At 34.9% G+C, this 15,808-nt stretch overlaps 1 protein-coding gene across 2 annotated transcripts in view; it reads left to right on the forward strand.

Moving 5' to 3' along the window:
• Window positions 1-15,808, forward strand: part of IPO8 (importin 8) — a 50,526-nt gene that overhangs the window by 17,815 nt on the left and 16,903 nt on the right. For both annotated transcript variants that reach the window (XM_027469415.3, XM_072039500.1), the window contains exons 9-21: window positions 494-628; window positions 1,447-1,546; window positions 3,205-3,281; window positions 4,143-4,259; window positions 7,457-7,546; window positions 8,153-8,318; window positions 8,926-9,086; window positions 9,500-9,625; window positions 11,460-11,526; window positions 12,133-12,258; window positions 12,750-12,847; window positions 13,928-14,023; window positions 15,273-15,493. In XM_027469415.3, coding sequence (XP_027325216.2) covers window positions 494-628; window positions 1,447-1,546; window positions 3,205-3,281; window positions 4,143-4,259; window positions 7,457-7,546; window positions 8,153-8,318; window positions 8,926-9,086; window positions 9,500-9,625; window positions 11,460-11,526; window positions 12,133-12,258; window positions 12,750-12,847; window positions 13,928-14,023; window positions 15,273-15,493 — 1,580 coding nt within the window. The remainder of the gene's footprint in view (window positions 1-493; window positions 629-1,446; window positions 1,547-3,204; window positions 3,282-4,142; window positions 4,260-7,456; window positions 7,547-8,152; window positions 8,319-8,925; window positions 9,087-9,499; window positions 9,626-11,459; window positions 11,527-12,132; window positions 12,259-12,749; window positions 12,848-13,927; window positions 14,024-15,272; window positions 15,494-15,808) is intronic.

The raw sequence follows: 15,808 nt of genomic DNA on the forward strand, positions 1-15,808 counted from the left end.
TGATTTAGGTGTTAACCTAATTTTCTTTTCTTTGGTTTAGTATTTCTGTTCTTACCACTCTTCTAAAGTCATATGTTTTCCTCAGGGGCCTGTCTGTTACAAATGAACACAGACACCATTCAAAGCCAAACAGTTAGAAAATCTCACTGTTCCTTTACTGTATCTATTCCGAATTTTGCTGAGGTCTGTGTAAACTGTGAGTCTGTGAATACTGAAGTATGTCTTTGGTTTACAATCACAGGTGATGACATACATGTATAGTGATCTAGTGTAGTGGCAAAATGTACATAAATGCTTGCATGATCAGGTCCTTAATGTTTAAATGATTTCTGACTCTTGAGTAAAAGGCCTTACAGCAATTACTAACACTAGAACTTCTGCTGTAAAACTATTCTGTCCATGCTGGAATTCACTGAAAAGGTGCTCTGCATATCCGTGCGTGAGGGCTAATTTTCTGTCTTCGTTTAAAAATATCAATTTGTTATTTCTTTAGGTTCTCTTAAGAATCTTAGACCAATATAGACAAAAAGACTATGTTGCACCACGTGTTCTTCAGCAGACATTAAACTACCTGAACCAAGGGGTGATACACTCTGTAACATGGAAGCAAATGAAGCCACACATACAGGTCAGTGCATAAAATCCAGTCATAAACACTGCATGTTGTCAGGCTGATAAGTGTATATTTTTTTCAGTTTTAAATGTTTCATAAATCTTTCATGCAGTGATCAACCTCGATGAAAAACAGCATTCCTACACTAATGTGGTTGTTTCTTACAGTATTATGACTAACTTTTATTGCAGATATTGTGAACTCAATTAAAGATGCTGTTCCATAAGTTCTTTATTTTGCTGAATTCTGACAGGTAGTCTTAATGTTCTGGCTTTTATTTGTTATTAATTTTCAGAAATTACTATAAGTTTGGAAATTAATAATTGATCGCAGTGCAAAGACAGTCACCAAAGAGAACATCAACTATGAGGAACTGAACTCTGTTTTAAGAGCGTGTTTTATAAATATATGTAAAAACAAGTGAAAAGTGATTTTCATACTTTTTTTTTCATGTTGTAAGCTCCACTGTTGTGGTCAGTTAATCACATGAACATTATGGGAAGGATGCTGAAACCCAGTCTCATATTAGATGTTGCACTGGTGAGAGCCTTCTGTAGAATGCAGTGCTCTGCTATTCACAGACTATGTCCTGAAGTACATTTTGTGTGGTGCTGGATTATCATAAAGCTGGATTATATAATTACTTCTGTCTTATGTCTGTTGCAAAAGAGAAGTACATGTATTGTAAGTTAGTTCTGTTAACCAAAATAAAAGAGTAAAAGAATTTTACTCTTCAGAAAAATAGTTCTATTAAGCTAGTGCACAATGGAGGGAAGCTATACTACAATTTGATTTTCTATGTACTTATGTGTATTTTACTCCTCTAATATTAGAGTATAACAGAAGAGGTGATATTCTCCCTAATGTGCTACAAAGACGAGGATGAAGAGCTCTGGCAAGAGGATCCATATGAATATATCCGCATGAAATTTGGTAACTGTTTTTAGTTAGAATTTATTTTCTGCTTTCATCACAATTGTACACCATAGTCCCAAATATACCACGGCCACTGTAATGTCTCTGTCTTCACCAGTGTCCTGAACAGTAGGAAGAAGAGATTTTTTTTTTCTTAAATCTCATGAATCTGTAACTAAGAGGAAGGCAGATCAAATGAGTTCTGGCCATTTGGTTGGTGCTCTTAAACTAGTTCACTTGACGTTCTTGACACTCATTTGACACATTCACTTGACATTCATAACACATCTTTTTCTACTTCAGTTTTGCTCAGTGCAGCCCAACAGATTGGCTTGCTCACCTTTTAATGCCAGTTTCAGAATCCTGAATTGGAGATGTTAACAGCTGTCTGCAAGTTCTTGCAGCTCACACTTTGACCAGAAGAGGCCTGACTTGCTCTTTCTTTACTGAAAATTGTTCATGTTTTCCCTATCTCTTGCCAATTGTTATCACTAAATTGTAAAACAAAGATACAAGTGTTCTTTCAAAATGCTTAGTGAAAAATCTTGGACCAAATAATTCGTATTAAAAGAGTTACCTCATTGAAAAAGGGAAGGGTAATTTAAAAATATAGCAATTTTAGCTGGAAAATTCCAGTAAGCCAGGCACCACAGAGACATTTAGCATTTGGAGATTTTTAATTAGTTGCCTTCTGGTTAGCATATGTAAGAACAGAATATAAAAGATCCTAGAATACTTTAAAAAATAAAATACACAAAAAAAACACTTGGAGAGTTATTATATAGGAAATGGATCATGATATAGCGCTGATCACTGGGGTACGGATATGTAGCTGATTTTTGGTATCTAAGTTCTTTCTTTGTAAGCAGTGAAGCCTTTTTAAATCTGTGACTGAGAGTTAAATACAGATTTGAATTGTATTGTGGAAGGTAGGAAAATAAAAGCATAAAAGTACATTTACTTTAAATTTTGTGAGAAGCATTTGGATTTGGAACAAGAATTCCAGTAGTCTGGTAGTATTTCTTAATCATGATTTATCTTTAAAATCTCAGGAAAGTTAATGTGTAATTTTAACCACGTTTTAAGATTACTTTTCTAGACCTTTTATTTAATTAAATCTGTGTAGGGATGTTTGGATTAGAACATGCTTGGCAGCACAGATTATTTTTTTTCAATACATAAATTATATTTTCAATATGATTAAAAGAGGTTTACTTGTAATGGAAGAAGGTAAAAAGCTTCAACTTTCAGCAGATTTAAAACTACTCCCAGATCCAAGTATTTTTTACATTCAGAGTTCCCATGAGGTTTTAATAAAATCAAGTCAAAATTGTGTACATATGGTATGCAGATGGCACTGGAATGCATTGTTGTTCTTCCTATAGTGGTTTTAATTAAAAAAAAAAAAAGCACAGAATTTTTCATCTCTTAAATACATGGTCTCAAAAGAATTAATGAATAAATAATGCATTCTTAATAAAGAGAGTGATGAGTGCTTAGTAGACTAGGAAGGCAAGAAGTAAATGCTTTTATAGGTGACATGAGCTTGGGTCTGGCTCTTTAACCATGAAGTGAAGACAGCCATGAGTAGTTTTGTGTCCCGCAAACTCAAGCCACTTTATCAAAATTTAATTATGTTGTATTCAGAAAGTGAGTTTATTTCTTTTTAATGTTAGATGTATTTGAAGATTATGCATCCACTACAACAGCAGCACAGAATCTGCTTTATACAGCAGCAAAGAAGAGAAAAGAGGTATGGCACTAGTGTTTTTTAATTTTTATTTGAAGTTTTCTTTAAAATGTTATTTTCACTTAAAATTGAAGATAGTACAAGAAGCTAATCTTGAAAAATGTACTTGCTGATACATAATCAAACTCTTTCCTGGCTGAGTGCTATGAATTTGGGGAGAATTAAAATATGTATTAATAAAAAAATTATTTCCTCTTGTAGATGTAAAATTAGCCTGCTAGATAAAAACTGAGTCAGAGAATAGATGTAATGATATTTTTCTCAAGCCTCTGTCATGGCTGTTCAGAGCTTCTCAAATTGTAGCAGGAGGAAAAGTGAACCTGATCCTCGTTAATTTTCACTGATGCAACTTAAAATCCTGTTGACAACGATGAAATCAGGAAGAATGAAATTAATTTCATACAGCTGCTCTTTAAATAAGTGCATAACTTTTCTGTGGACGCTTTTCTTTCTATACTTAACACTGATACATGCAAAAAAAAAAAAAAAAAAAAAGGATTCAACCTAGCCCTGGAAAGCATGCATGTTTGCTAAAACAACTATGAAATACTGTTTGAGTCTCTTTTCTCTTTGCCTTTTTTGATTTGCGTCAAAACAACAAAAATACCTTATTTGCAATTACTAATATGACATTTCAAATAAACTATTTTGCCAAGTTTGGGTGAAAAGCTGGAACATGAAGCTTCTAAATTTTAAATATGGAAAGATGCTACATATAGTACTACAGTACCTTCCAGTTACTTTGGTCTGGATAAGATTTCTTCTTGTAAAAGTCATAACTTCTTTAAACTTCAACAATGCTATTGAAATAATTTGATTTAGATACCTCACTGACAAAAGGAGATTGTCTTTTGTCTTGTGTAGGTATTACCGAAAATGATGGCATATTGCTACCAGATTCTGACAGAGCCAAACATTGATCCAAGGAAAAAAGATGGAGCTTTGCATGTTATAGGATCCCTAGCAGATATTTTACTGAAGGTAAGTGGGTAAGGAAGTCAAATAGGTTTATATTTATAATTCTTATTATGAACTCCCTTTTCCAATGGAATATGGTAGCTTATTGAAGTATGGTTAGTTCATAACCATATTAATGAAGTCAGTGGAGAGATTGCACTGTGCAATAAGAATCTTAGGGTTTGTTTCTTTAAAAATATTAACATTCTTTCCTTTTTTTTATATTCCCATTTTGTATACTGATTTTTGTTCTCAAGTTTCTCCAAAGCTCTGCTTGTTTGCTACTGCACCATCCCTTGTTTCTCTCATGCTTTACTAGTAAAATGGAAGGGCTTTAAAAAAAAAAAAAAAATGTATACGTACCACCAGTAACGTTGCTTATGATTCTTCATCGAAATCCCCAACAGCTTGCACTATTGTGGGCTTCTGCTGGTTCCAGAAAAATGTTTACTTAACATGTAAGACTGTTTTGTCTAGCTTTATAGCCTTTAGACCCTAAAATACATTACTCTAAGTCTCATTTCATCAGCCCCTTGGGAGTTTTGCAAATAAGTGCAAAGAGTACAGGGTTTCAATCCTTCCTCCATGTTTTACACACAGTATCTTTACAATTTGAGGTTTTTCTCCTGAATTTGAATGCACATTTAACCCACAATGTTGCTAATTTAGTAGTTACAGTTTCCCTTACATTTTGGTAGACCTTGGAGTCCAAGTACTCCTTGCCCTCTCTCCATGTCAAGAGTAACTGCCAAAAAGTTACAATTTTTACAATGAAAATGGGGGTTTTGTGCTGGAGGCTTCCTTTTCAAGTATGCAAAAATTTATTTTATGTGAGTTGTCTCTCTGTGCAGGATGTTTCTTCATTCATAGCCTTGCATTCAATGAGGCTGAATGCTGGGTGCTGCACTTGGGTTGTAACAACCACATGCAACAGTAGATGCTTGCAGATGAGTGGCTCGAAAGTTACCCAGCAAAAAAAAGGATCTGGAGGTGCTGGTCAGCAGCTGACTAAATAAGTGCTTGAGAAGGCCAAGGGCATCCTGGCCTGCATCTGATATAATGTGGCCAGCAGGGGTAGGGAAGTTACTGTCCCTCTGTACTCACCACTAGTGAGACCGCACCTCAAATACTGTCTTCAGTTTTGTGCCCCTCATTGCAAGGTTATTGAGTTGTTGGAACATCTTCAGAGAAGAGAGCAACAAAGCTGGTGAAGGGCCTAGAAAATAAGAGCTTCAAGGAGCAGCTGAGGGAATTGGGGCTGTTCAGTCTGGAGAACAGGAGGCTGAAGGGAGACCTTGTTGCTCTCTACAAGTACCTGAAAGGAGGCTGTGGGGATGTGGGAGTTGATCTCTTTTCTCAGGTGTCAAGCGATGGGATATGAGGAAATGGCCTGAAGTTGCGCTTTGGGAGGTTTAGGTTGGATATCAGAAATAATTTTTTCAGAGAAAGGGTTGTTAGGCATTGGAACAGGTTGCCCAGGGAAGTGGTAGAATCCCCATCCCTGCAGATATTAAAGAAATGTGTGACTGTGGTGCTTGGGTACCTGGTTAGGTGGTGGACTTGATAGCGTTAGGTGACGGTTGGACCTGACAATCTTTAAGAGTATTTTCTAACCTAAATGAATCTGTGGTTCTATGACTCATGTTGCAAGGAATATTTATCGGTATATTTTACCAACATATCGGTATATTTTACCAACATATACTGATCTGATCCAAAATCCTGAAACATCAATAACTTTTGCAACAGTTTTGTAGATACAGTGGGTTATAAACACTCGTCCTCATGTTGGAATATCACAGTGAAAGAGGAGGATATTCTCTGTGCTGTGGAAAACCTTTCATATTGAAGGGGGTTTCATTTATCTCTGTTCTGAGGAAAATAAAGGATTTATTCCACTATGCTGCTGGTATTTGAAATTTTCAGTCATGAAACTTAAAGTTACAACATATTTTATAAAAGAGTAGTAATCCCCAAACACTGCAGTCTCCTCTCTACTCTGAATTTCTTGTGTTTGGCATTTAGCAGATGGAAAAATTCCACAAACTGTTTCTGCATAAAGCACTTGATTTGTAAGTGTCTTCTGGCTGATGAGTTGACTGAGATATAGATTGTAAGTAGCTCATAGACACGATGACCCTGACTTACCCACATGGATCTCTCCACAGGCACTCCAGTTCAGTGCATGCAAACCTCTGACTTTTGTACACCTGTGTTTTCCCTTCTCTGTGTTTTTTTCCTCTCCTTAGTTCTTCATCTACCTCTCTGAAGGTTTGGGAAACTATGTGGGGAAAAATGATGAATGGATTAGTGAAGTAGGAGTCTGATCAGTTAAGATATATTTTGTATTGTATGTTCCCTTTCCTCACTTCTCACCTTAGCCACTCAACCATTCCTTTAGGTTGTAACACAGTCCCCAGCATAGATCTTTTCTCATCTGCTGAGATTATAGGTCATAGGAAAGACCCCAGTGTCTGTGCTGGTGGTTCTGGCTTTCTGTAAATGTCTTTTGATTCACCAAATTTGGAATATTGAAGAATAATTGAATATCCCTCTCCTGCCAAAGAGATTTCTTTCACAAAATACTTATTTTTTTCCATTGATAACAACATTATTAGCAACATTAGTAGACATATAAAATGATGTGAGTTGTAGCATGTAAAAGAATCAGCTTTAATGTTTATAGTAATAACAGGTCATTTGATACTCAAATCTATTTCATGCTAAGCTTTCATTTATCTTAGGCTATGTGTGTACTTCTTTGCAGGAAGTCTCAGGAGGGGGTGGTGGGGGTACATGGTTCTTCATCCTAACTAATTTTTAGGAATACAAGTCAGCTGGAACTAGTGTTTTAGAAACAAAGAAAATTCCAGGTATAAGTAAATATACCTATACAAGTATGTACAAGGTATAGGTAAAAAAAAAAAAAATAAAAATAAAAATCAGGTATATTGTAAACAATAGTGTAAAGTTGAATATTATATGTATGTTTTGTTTTGTTTTTTTATTACTAAAATGGCTTTGAGCTTGCAACGCTCATTGGGTTTGCTCAGTTCCAGACACAAGATTCAGATCTCTTCATGAGACAAAGTATATCTGTATTAGTTGGACAAATAATTGCATTTCTCCATGGACTTCAAGATAGTTAAAATGGATTGCTAGCTAAAATGGAATAAATAAAATGAATGGTCTCAAAAATTAATTTTTATTTTCACCAACAGAAGAGTGTATTCAAGGATCAAATGGAGCTGATGTTACAGAACCATGTATTTCCTTTGTTCATGTCAAACCTGGGGTACCTCAGAGCTAGAGTAAGTTCACCAATTATATCAATTTCAGTATTTGGCATGATTCTTTCCTTCGCAGTTTAACTTCTTTCTGAATGTCAATGAAAGAAATAAAGCAAATACATAGTAGAATTTGTAATAACTATCTTGTACAGTAATTTTTCAGCATTTTTATTTTAAAAATGGTTTGTCACTTAAATGAATTGATGAAAGATCTGTTACATTATTGTTTACTACCTCAGTCAGACAAGAGAATCTGAACAGTGGTTGTGACCATTTTTCATTAGCAGATCTCAATAACTAGAGGTGTTGGACAGCTGTGAAGAATAGGTAGGATTTCCACAGAATAGGTAATGAGACTTTGAATGTAGTGTGAACAAAATTCAATTGTCCTTACGAGTCATAAACAAACAGTTCATTTTCTTCAAATTCTTTTCTGATTTTTTTTTTGTCCTCAGGAGGACCAAAACTGTGAATACCGATTATGTGCATACTGGATTTATTGGAATTTGAGGAAGGAAAATACAAAACTCTTGAGTGCAAAAACTGTGTCACATGTTATTGTATGAACACACTGTAATCAAGAAAAAAAATAGCCCTAAGTTGCTTTTTTTTCCTTTTTTCACGCAGTCCTGTTGGGTACTTCATTCATTCAGTGCTTTGAAGTTTCACAATGAGCTGAACTTGAGGAATGCAGTAGAGTTGGCAAAGAAGAGCCTGATTGATGATAAGGAAATGCCTGTTAAAGTAGAAGCTGCTATAGCTCTTCAGATGTTAATAAGCAATCAGGAGCAAGGTATGCTACAGTGATTCATCAGTTGTATATACTGATTTATTTATTTATTGGTAGAGATGAGGAGGTTTGCATAGAGTTATCTGAACATTTCTGCCATTTAATGACAGATTTCAGAATACTTTATCACCTTTTGACAGCTTCACTCACTCATTAGATACTGTATACATTGCAGATTCTGACTTCAAGTTTTATGGGAGGTTTCTTGCACAAGAGTCAGTATCAACATATTTCATTTAATAAAGTAAATAATATCTGTCTTTGTTTTTGTTTAATGAAGTGAAATAGTGTGTTTGCTTAAGGATTAATTCCACCCATGTATGAAGGCATGTATTCCCCTAAAACAGTGGATACATGTATTTTTTGTAAATGGCTTTTCTTTACTGAGATGAATGACATGGTGGTGAACGTACATTTTATTTACTTAGTCTACTACTTACAGGCTGTAAAAGTGCCGTGGGTAGGTTTTTTTGTGCATGTATATGTGAATTAAACTTTTAAAAAATATTTCATGTAAGAGTAGCCAGTTAACTAGTAGTTTTCAGCTACTATGTCTTTATGTTCAAGGATAGTTAATTCCACCTAATTTCAATATTATTTTTTTTTTCAGCCAAGGAATATGTGAAGCCATATGTAAGGCCAGTTATGCAAGAGCTCTTGCATATTGTTAGAGAGACAGAAAATGATGATCTTACTAATGTAATCCAGAAGATGATCTGTGAATACAGCCAGGAAGTAGCTACCATTGCTGTTGACATGACACAACACCTGGTAAGAGACAGTATTAAAATCACAGTCCAGTCACAAGCACATATGTGGTTTGTTAAATATTTTAGGAACTTTATTTGAAGTGCACACTGTTTAAAATAGTCCCTACAGAATTCATCTATACTATTCATAATACTGTATTTTTTTCCGTCTGAAGCATCTTTAAAACCTTTAAGCTTTTCTGAGATACTGAATTTTGTCCGTGATGTTAATGAGTCAAGCTCTGACTATTTAACATTTCAAATGTCTTAACATAACCACACTTCACAAAAAAAAAAAAAAGCCTAGAAAGACCTCCAAACTTTCAAAACTAAGTAGCATATTTTTCATCAAAGATGGCTCTCACAGATAGGGCATTGCTGGTTTTGCACTAGCTATCTTGGTTTTGCATGGAATTTTTTTTTTTTTTTTAATAGGCTGAAATATTTGGTAAAGTACTTCAGAGTGAGGAATATGAGGAAGTGGAGGACAAAACAGTTATGGCCATGGGCATCTTGCACACAATTGACACTATCCTGACAGTTGTGGAAGATCACAAGGAGGTGAGATCTTCTTACATACATCTGCTTTCCCTCACGCCTTCCCTTCATGATGACAAGCAGTTCTATGCATGTGTTGCATCACTTGATGGACGTGAATGTGTATTTACTATAGCAGGATGATGAATTAGTACCAAGTGACCTCTGACAAATCTGAATTTAAAGCCCAGTTTACTTTTGTGTTTTCTTAATTTAGCTCTTAAATTTGTAGGGTATTTATATCATGAGGGTAAAATCTTTAGCCCTTACTCTGGTGATCACTTCATTGGACAATTACTACAGGCTATTAAAGTAGATTTTGAGGAGTAATATGTTACGTAAGTGTGACTTTTTGTAATGGTGACTCATTTTGTTGTTTACCTAGCAGTTTCTTGGATAAAATTCCTAGGAACTGGTCTTTCTGTTGTAATACATCATGTTTTCCCTGCAACATAATTCTTTTCATAGCACCTGAGCTGGCTGAGGTAGGAAGGAATTCAGTGACTGACAAAAGGGACAAAGTCTGTCAGTAACTTTGAGCTCAGCTGACATAAAGCACAAAAATGCTTTGTCCTAGATATCTTCCTTCTGATTTACAATAATAAGGTTTCATTGCAGAAGTGAAATCTTAATATTCTAATTAATGTATTCTAAAATTATAAGCTTCATAATATTTTCCTATATGACCATTGTGTTCGTTTGAATTTGAAAACATCTTTCATTCCTTTACAAGAACCCCTTACATCTTTTGAAAACTAACATGAAATCTGTTATCACTCTTCATGCTCAGTTTAACTAATCTGAAGTAGATCTTCAGGTTTTACCCTTGGGGCTTGGGGTATTTTGGATATAAATTTAGCAGCTTGTTTTTCAGTTATGTGAAGCACAAACTAAAATACTGTGCAGAATGCTCTTCATCTCTGAATCTTACATGATTTTAGAAGTGATATAAACGATATACAAATGATATGCAAGGCTGAAATTCCTTAGAAATTCCTTTCCTTTTCACCATTAACTATGTAGAGCTTAGGAGATGATCATTGTTAAGCCATGTGTCTGAATGTTCTGCCTGAAGGTACATGGATGAATCTGTGATCACATACTTAAGCCCTTTGCTGGAAGAAACCCAGGAAACCTGACATCCTGCAGGATTTTGTGTTTAATGAATGACCAGTGGCAATAACATGAAATGCCTTTATTTGTTGGTTTCACTTAGACTTGCAATGTGGCCATATAAGTCTCCTTGTAGCTTGGTTTCCTTAATAAATGTAATCTCTCTGTCCAACATCACAAGGCTGAATAAATTATCCTCTCACTTGCCCACCCCAATAAATAGCCAGCCACACAGTAGGTTTTGTCTGACTTTAGCACAGTTGTATCCTTCTAAATTCTACACGTGGTCCTCTTGCTGGGCCAGTTTTGGGAAGCTCTTCATCGATCTTAAGCAAAATCATCCCTCCCTCCCTCCCTTCTTCCCATTTTACTTCAGAGATTTTGGACTGAGGCCATACCTCAAAGCCTTGGAGTACGGTGTTAGCATCACCTTTTATTTTATATCCAGAAAGGACGGCAGAAACAGGTTTTTATAGGATCTGCAGATTAAGTCTCGAATACGAATTTTTAAAATAAACAAAAATGCTGCAAGTGGCATGTTTTAAAAAGCAATACTGTTTATTGAAAATTTGGGTACTTAAATCAATGAGACTTTATTTCACAATCTTGTGATCATTAAATCAGAATTTAAAAAGTGATAAAAAGCCTTTTTGTTTTAAAGAACTTAAACTGAATTAATCAAGTACATTGATCAAATTACTGTCTTAACTAAATTTTAAAATAAACTTTTTTTTTTTTATTTCAGATAACTCAACAGCTGGAGAGCATCTGTTTACAGATCATTGGCCTTGTTTTGCAGAAACATGTTATAGGTATCTCTTGGAGCTAATTTTCAGAAAAACATTACAGGTTTTTGCATGAAAAATTCTTTAATTATTACAAACAATACTGTCTTCCTGGACAGAAATTCATCTTTTGTTGTTTTTTTTTTGCTTGTTTAAAAATTAAAATCAGAGGATTCAGTTCTCCTTATAGTTATAGCTCTGTGTTAAAGGACAAAATCTGCAATTACTATTTTATGGACTTGGTGTGCAATTAAATTATTTCTTTATCCGTTTCCTGCATTAAACAGCTACACAGCTTTGTGCTAAGGTCTTTTAAGAAAAAAAAAGTCTGAGAAAGTAAAAATATTTTGTAGTAAGTCATTAGAAGCAATGCCTTCGATGCACAGATAATGCATTTTTCTAGTGTGTGTTTATAATAAAAAGCATATAATAAAAAGCAATGTATATTGTTGCAACTGTAGGCTTAAACTAAGGCTTAAAAGAGTCTTGTATTATTTTTATTCATCTTTATATAATTAGTAATTACTGTCTTCTAGGTGTTATATGACTCAGGGCTTGAGATGCAGGTTTCAATATATTTGCAAGCAATCTTTTTTAAAGATTTTTTTTGACAAATTTGTTTCTCCTTTCCAGAGTTTTATGAAGAAATTCTTTCCTTGGCATACAGCTTGACATGCCAGATGATTTCACCTCAAATGTGGCAGCTTTTAGGTGTTCTGTATGAGGTTTTCCAGCAGGATTGCTTTGAATACTTTGCAGGTATTGCAACTTGTATTCTCTTGATGTTTCAACTGTTTGGGAATTCATCTCCAGAGCCCACCTTACAAAGGTCACTTCCATTTAGTGTTTTGGTATAAAATGATTGTGTACTTTAGTCATGCCCTGACCATCTGTTTAGTGTGGGAGTATAACAGGAGCGTATTTAGCTAGAGAGGCATGTTCAAATCTGTCAGTATGATCAGTTACCGTTGGAGGTCCTGAACTGCAAGAAAGCTGAAATATACAAAGTTAATGGGAAACTACAAATTCCTAAATTAAACCGTTGTTCTGTTCTGTTTCTTCTCCTGAGAATGCATTGTGCATGGTGCACTTTATGAAGAATTCTGCTAAAGTAGACCTTGCAAAGTTTCAATTTCTAACCATGTCCAAGAATCTGTGCTAATGAATCCCATTACAGGGCTACAGCCTGACTGGCTAGCACTTCTAAGGATTAGTTCGCATTTTTTTCTCTTTTTCTTTCTCTTCTGCAGACATGATGCCTCTCTTGCATAATTATGTGACCATTGACACTGATACTTTACTGTCTAATCCAAAGCATTTAGAAATCATTTATGCTATGTGTAAAAAGGTAAGTATTCTGATTCTTACTGTTACGCTTACCACGGGTACCTAATAATCAGATTAAAAGTGACCTGAACATGCCAGGTGGTAGCCAATCATTTCATAATGAAATGAAGTTTGGTATCATCTCAGTTCCAAGTAGTCATAGCACCTTCACACTTTCAAGTGACATACTTTTTTAAAAAAAACTGTGCACAAATGTGTGGGAAAAAGTTGCTGTGCTGTTGTTTGCCTTGACTCTCTTCTATGAACAGCTATTTTGGTAAGCAGAGGAATTAATGAAGCCTTATTTCCTTGGGTTATATATCTTGTGATTGGGTTCTTTAGTTCTCAGCTAAGGTGCAAACTCATTTGAAGTTCTTCCCATATTTTCCTGTTTCCCTTTTATACAGGTTCTCCCACATATAATAAAGCATTTGTCTGATTTGGGGCATCATTAAGTATTAGGAATCTATCTACTTGCTTATTTTTAAAAGACTTACGGGGATTTAATGTGCTTGTGAATTCTACTTCTTTGTCAGGTTTGATTGACACTAGCTGTAGGGTTGAAACATACTGAGAAGAAACAGTCAGTTTCGTGCATATGTGCATGTACATAGAGTGATTACATACATCTCGTTTTTAATCTGAAACTAGCCTAGAGATAGGACCTCACTTTGCCAGGCTGTTAATCTGCCAGTGTTTATTAGAATTGAAGTCAGAAAATGGAAACAGGATGTGGAAAACATCAATGATTCTTGCAAGTAACATTACCTTTGAAAAAGGGAACGTGATAAAGGACGTATAGAGGATACTAACATTAATAAAGAACAATAGCAATTTCTCCTGAAATTTTAGATTCATTGTTAGTCACCTATCCTGATTTATATCCTGTAGAGATAAGTTTTTTATCTTTCTTAATTCATCAGAAAATACAGCATGAATGTATTTACATATATATATGAAAATGTGTATATGTTTTATTTATATATATATATACATATATATATGCCATGTAGAGTTTTGATGTATGCAGGTACAAGAGCACTTGCTTTCATTGTTGACAACGATTAATACTGATAAATTAAATTGCCTTTTTGATTGTTAGGTATTAACAGGAGATGCAGGAGAAGATGCAGAGTGCCACGCAGCCAAACTCCTAGAAGTAATTGTTCTTCAGTGCAAAGGACGGGGTATTGACCAGGTGATACACACGTAACAGGTTTTCTCTTGTACAGGTTTCCAATGCTATGTGTGTGATTCATGAGAAAAGCAATCAGAATTGGAGAAACTGGGGGGAGATGCAAAATGTAGGAATGGGGAGAAATACAGAATTGTGGTTGAGAGATTAATTACATGAATGCAGCTATTGACATATTTTTTTCTTGAAGCCATGTCCTTTTTATGAACTTGGTCCTTTTTGAACTACACGGTATGCTTGTGAATGAAAAACTTACATGTAGCTAAGTGATTGGCAGGAAAACCATAATTGCAGTTTTCTGTAATTGTATACAATACATTTGCAGATTGTGATTTTTTTTTCTCTTTTTTCTTTTTCCCCCCATATTAAAAGCTAAATTCTGGTCTCACATTTTACATAATACTCCGGCCTCTACATTACTTTGCCATAGCATGTTTGAAGTGTTGTGCAGTGCAATTCATGGACTTCAATGATTAATTTTCAGTTAATTTCACAAAAAACAATATAACTTTACCATTGTAAATCTGAAGTAATTGAAGATAAAAGTATTCCCTTCCAGATTTTATTTTGAAAAGTAATCTGGAAGGGATTAAAGTGAATTATATGCATTTACATTGAAATAAGGGTGTGGTGGAAGGCTGAAATGAGCACCACAACTCTGGGAATTAAAATAGTTGAACTGAAACTCATAAACTGAAACATTCGTAATGCTTTCCAAATTAATATAAAGCATAAACCCGAGTATTGAAATATATGTAGATGTTTATTTCATTGTGTAGAAATACGTGCATACTTTTAGCTGAATAAACTCACTCATTGCAAACTTCTTAAAGAAATTTATCACTTTACATTTATTAGCAAAACCTTTTTTTCTTGCAGATTTAGGTCCTCTCAGTTTTTAATCCCTGTTAGTTAAGTTGTTGGGTATCTATTCAAAGATGAGAAAGTCCCTGAGTTCTTTTCAAAACCTTTTATTCACGCCAAAACAAATTCTGCTCAGATAGCTCCAAATATTCTCCTCTGTGCTGAGAATAACATTGGCAATTTTTAGCTCATAGAATAGTTGTTTTGGGGAAGATTTATAAGCATGTAGGCAGAGGCTTAAAATGCTTTTATATTAATCTAATGTATTCTTAGGATATACCCAGACTTCAGTTAGCTCCGGAGATCAGTTCTGATAAACATGTTTTAAACCTGTGTATAATGTGGCAATATGTGTAATACTTGCTTTTTTTCTTCATTCTATGCCCAGTGTATTCCACTCTTTGTGGAGGCTGTTCTGGAGAGGTTAACAAGAGGAGTTAAAACAAGTGAACTTCGCACCATGTGTCTGCAGGTTGCCATAGCTGCACTCTACTACAATCCTGACCTACTTCTGCACACCTTAGAGAACATCAGGTTTCCACACAATCCTGAGCCCATCACTGCACAGTTCATAAACCAGTGGATGAATGACACAGACTGTTTTCTTGGGCAAGTATTGTCTTTTTGTCTTTCAAAAGTCCCTGCTTTTGGCTTTTTCACTTCAATTGTATCCCTAGTCATGTTGAAGCGTTTTATTCCTTAATTATTCCGTACGACCGTAATCCACACCACGTCTAATTGCAGTGATACTAATAAGGGAGTCCTATGTATATTTAATTTTTCTCGGTCTGTTGAGCTATATGCTGAGTCTTCTGTGTTGCAACAGTACAAAAGTAGAATACATATCATCTTTTAGAATGCTTTAGTTTTTTTTTAATCAGAGACTATCAGAGTAGATATTAGCAGAAATTCAGACTAGATATT

The sequence above is a fragment of the Anas platyrhynchos genome, chromosome 1 (assembly GCF_047663525.1).
Source record: "Anas platyrhynchos isolate ZD024472 breed Pekin duck chromosome 1, IASCAAS_PekinDuck_T2T, whole genome shotgun sequence".
Classification (NCBI taxonomy): domain Eukaryota; kingdom Metazoa; phylum Chordata; class Aves; order Anseriformes; family Anatidae; genus Anas; species Anas platyrhynchos.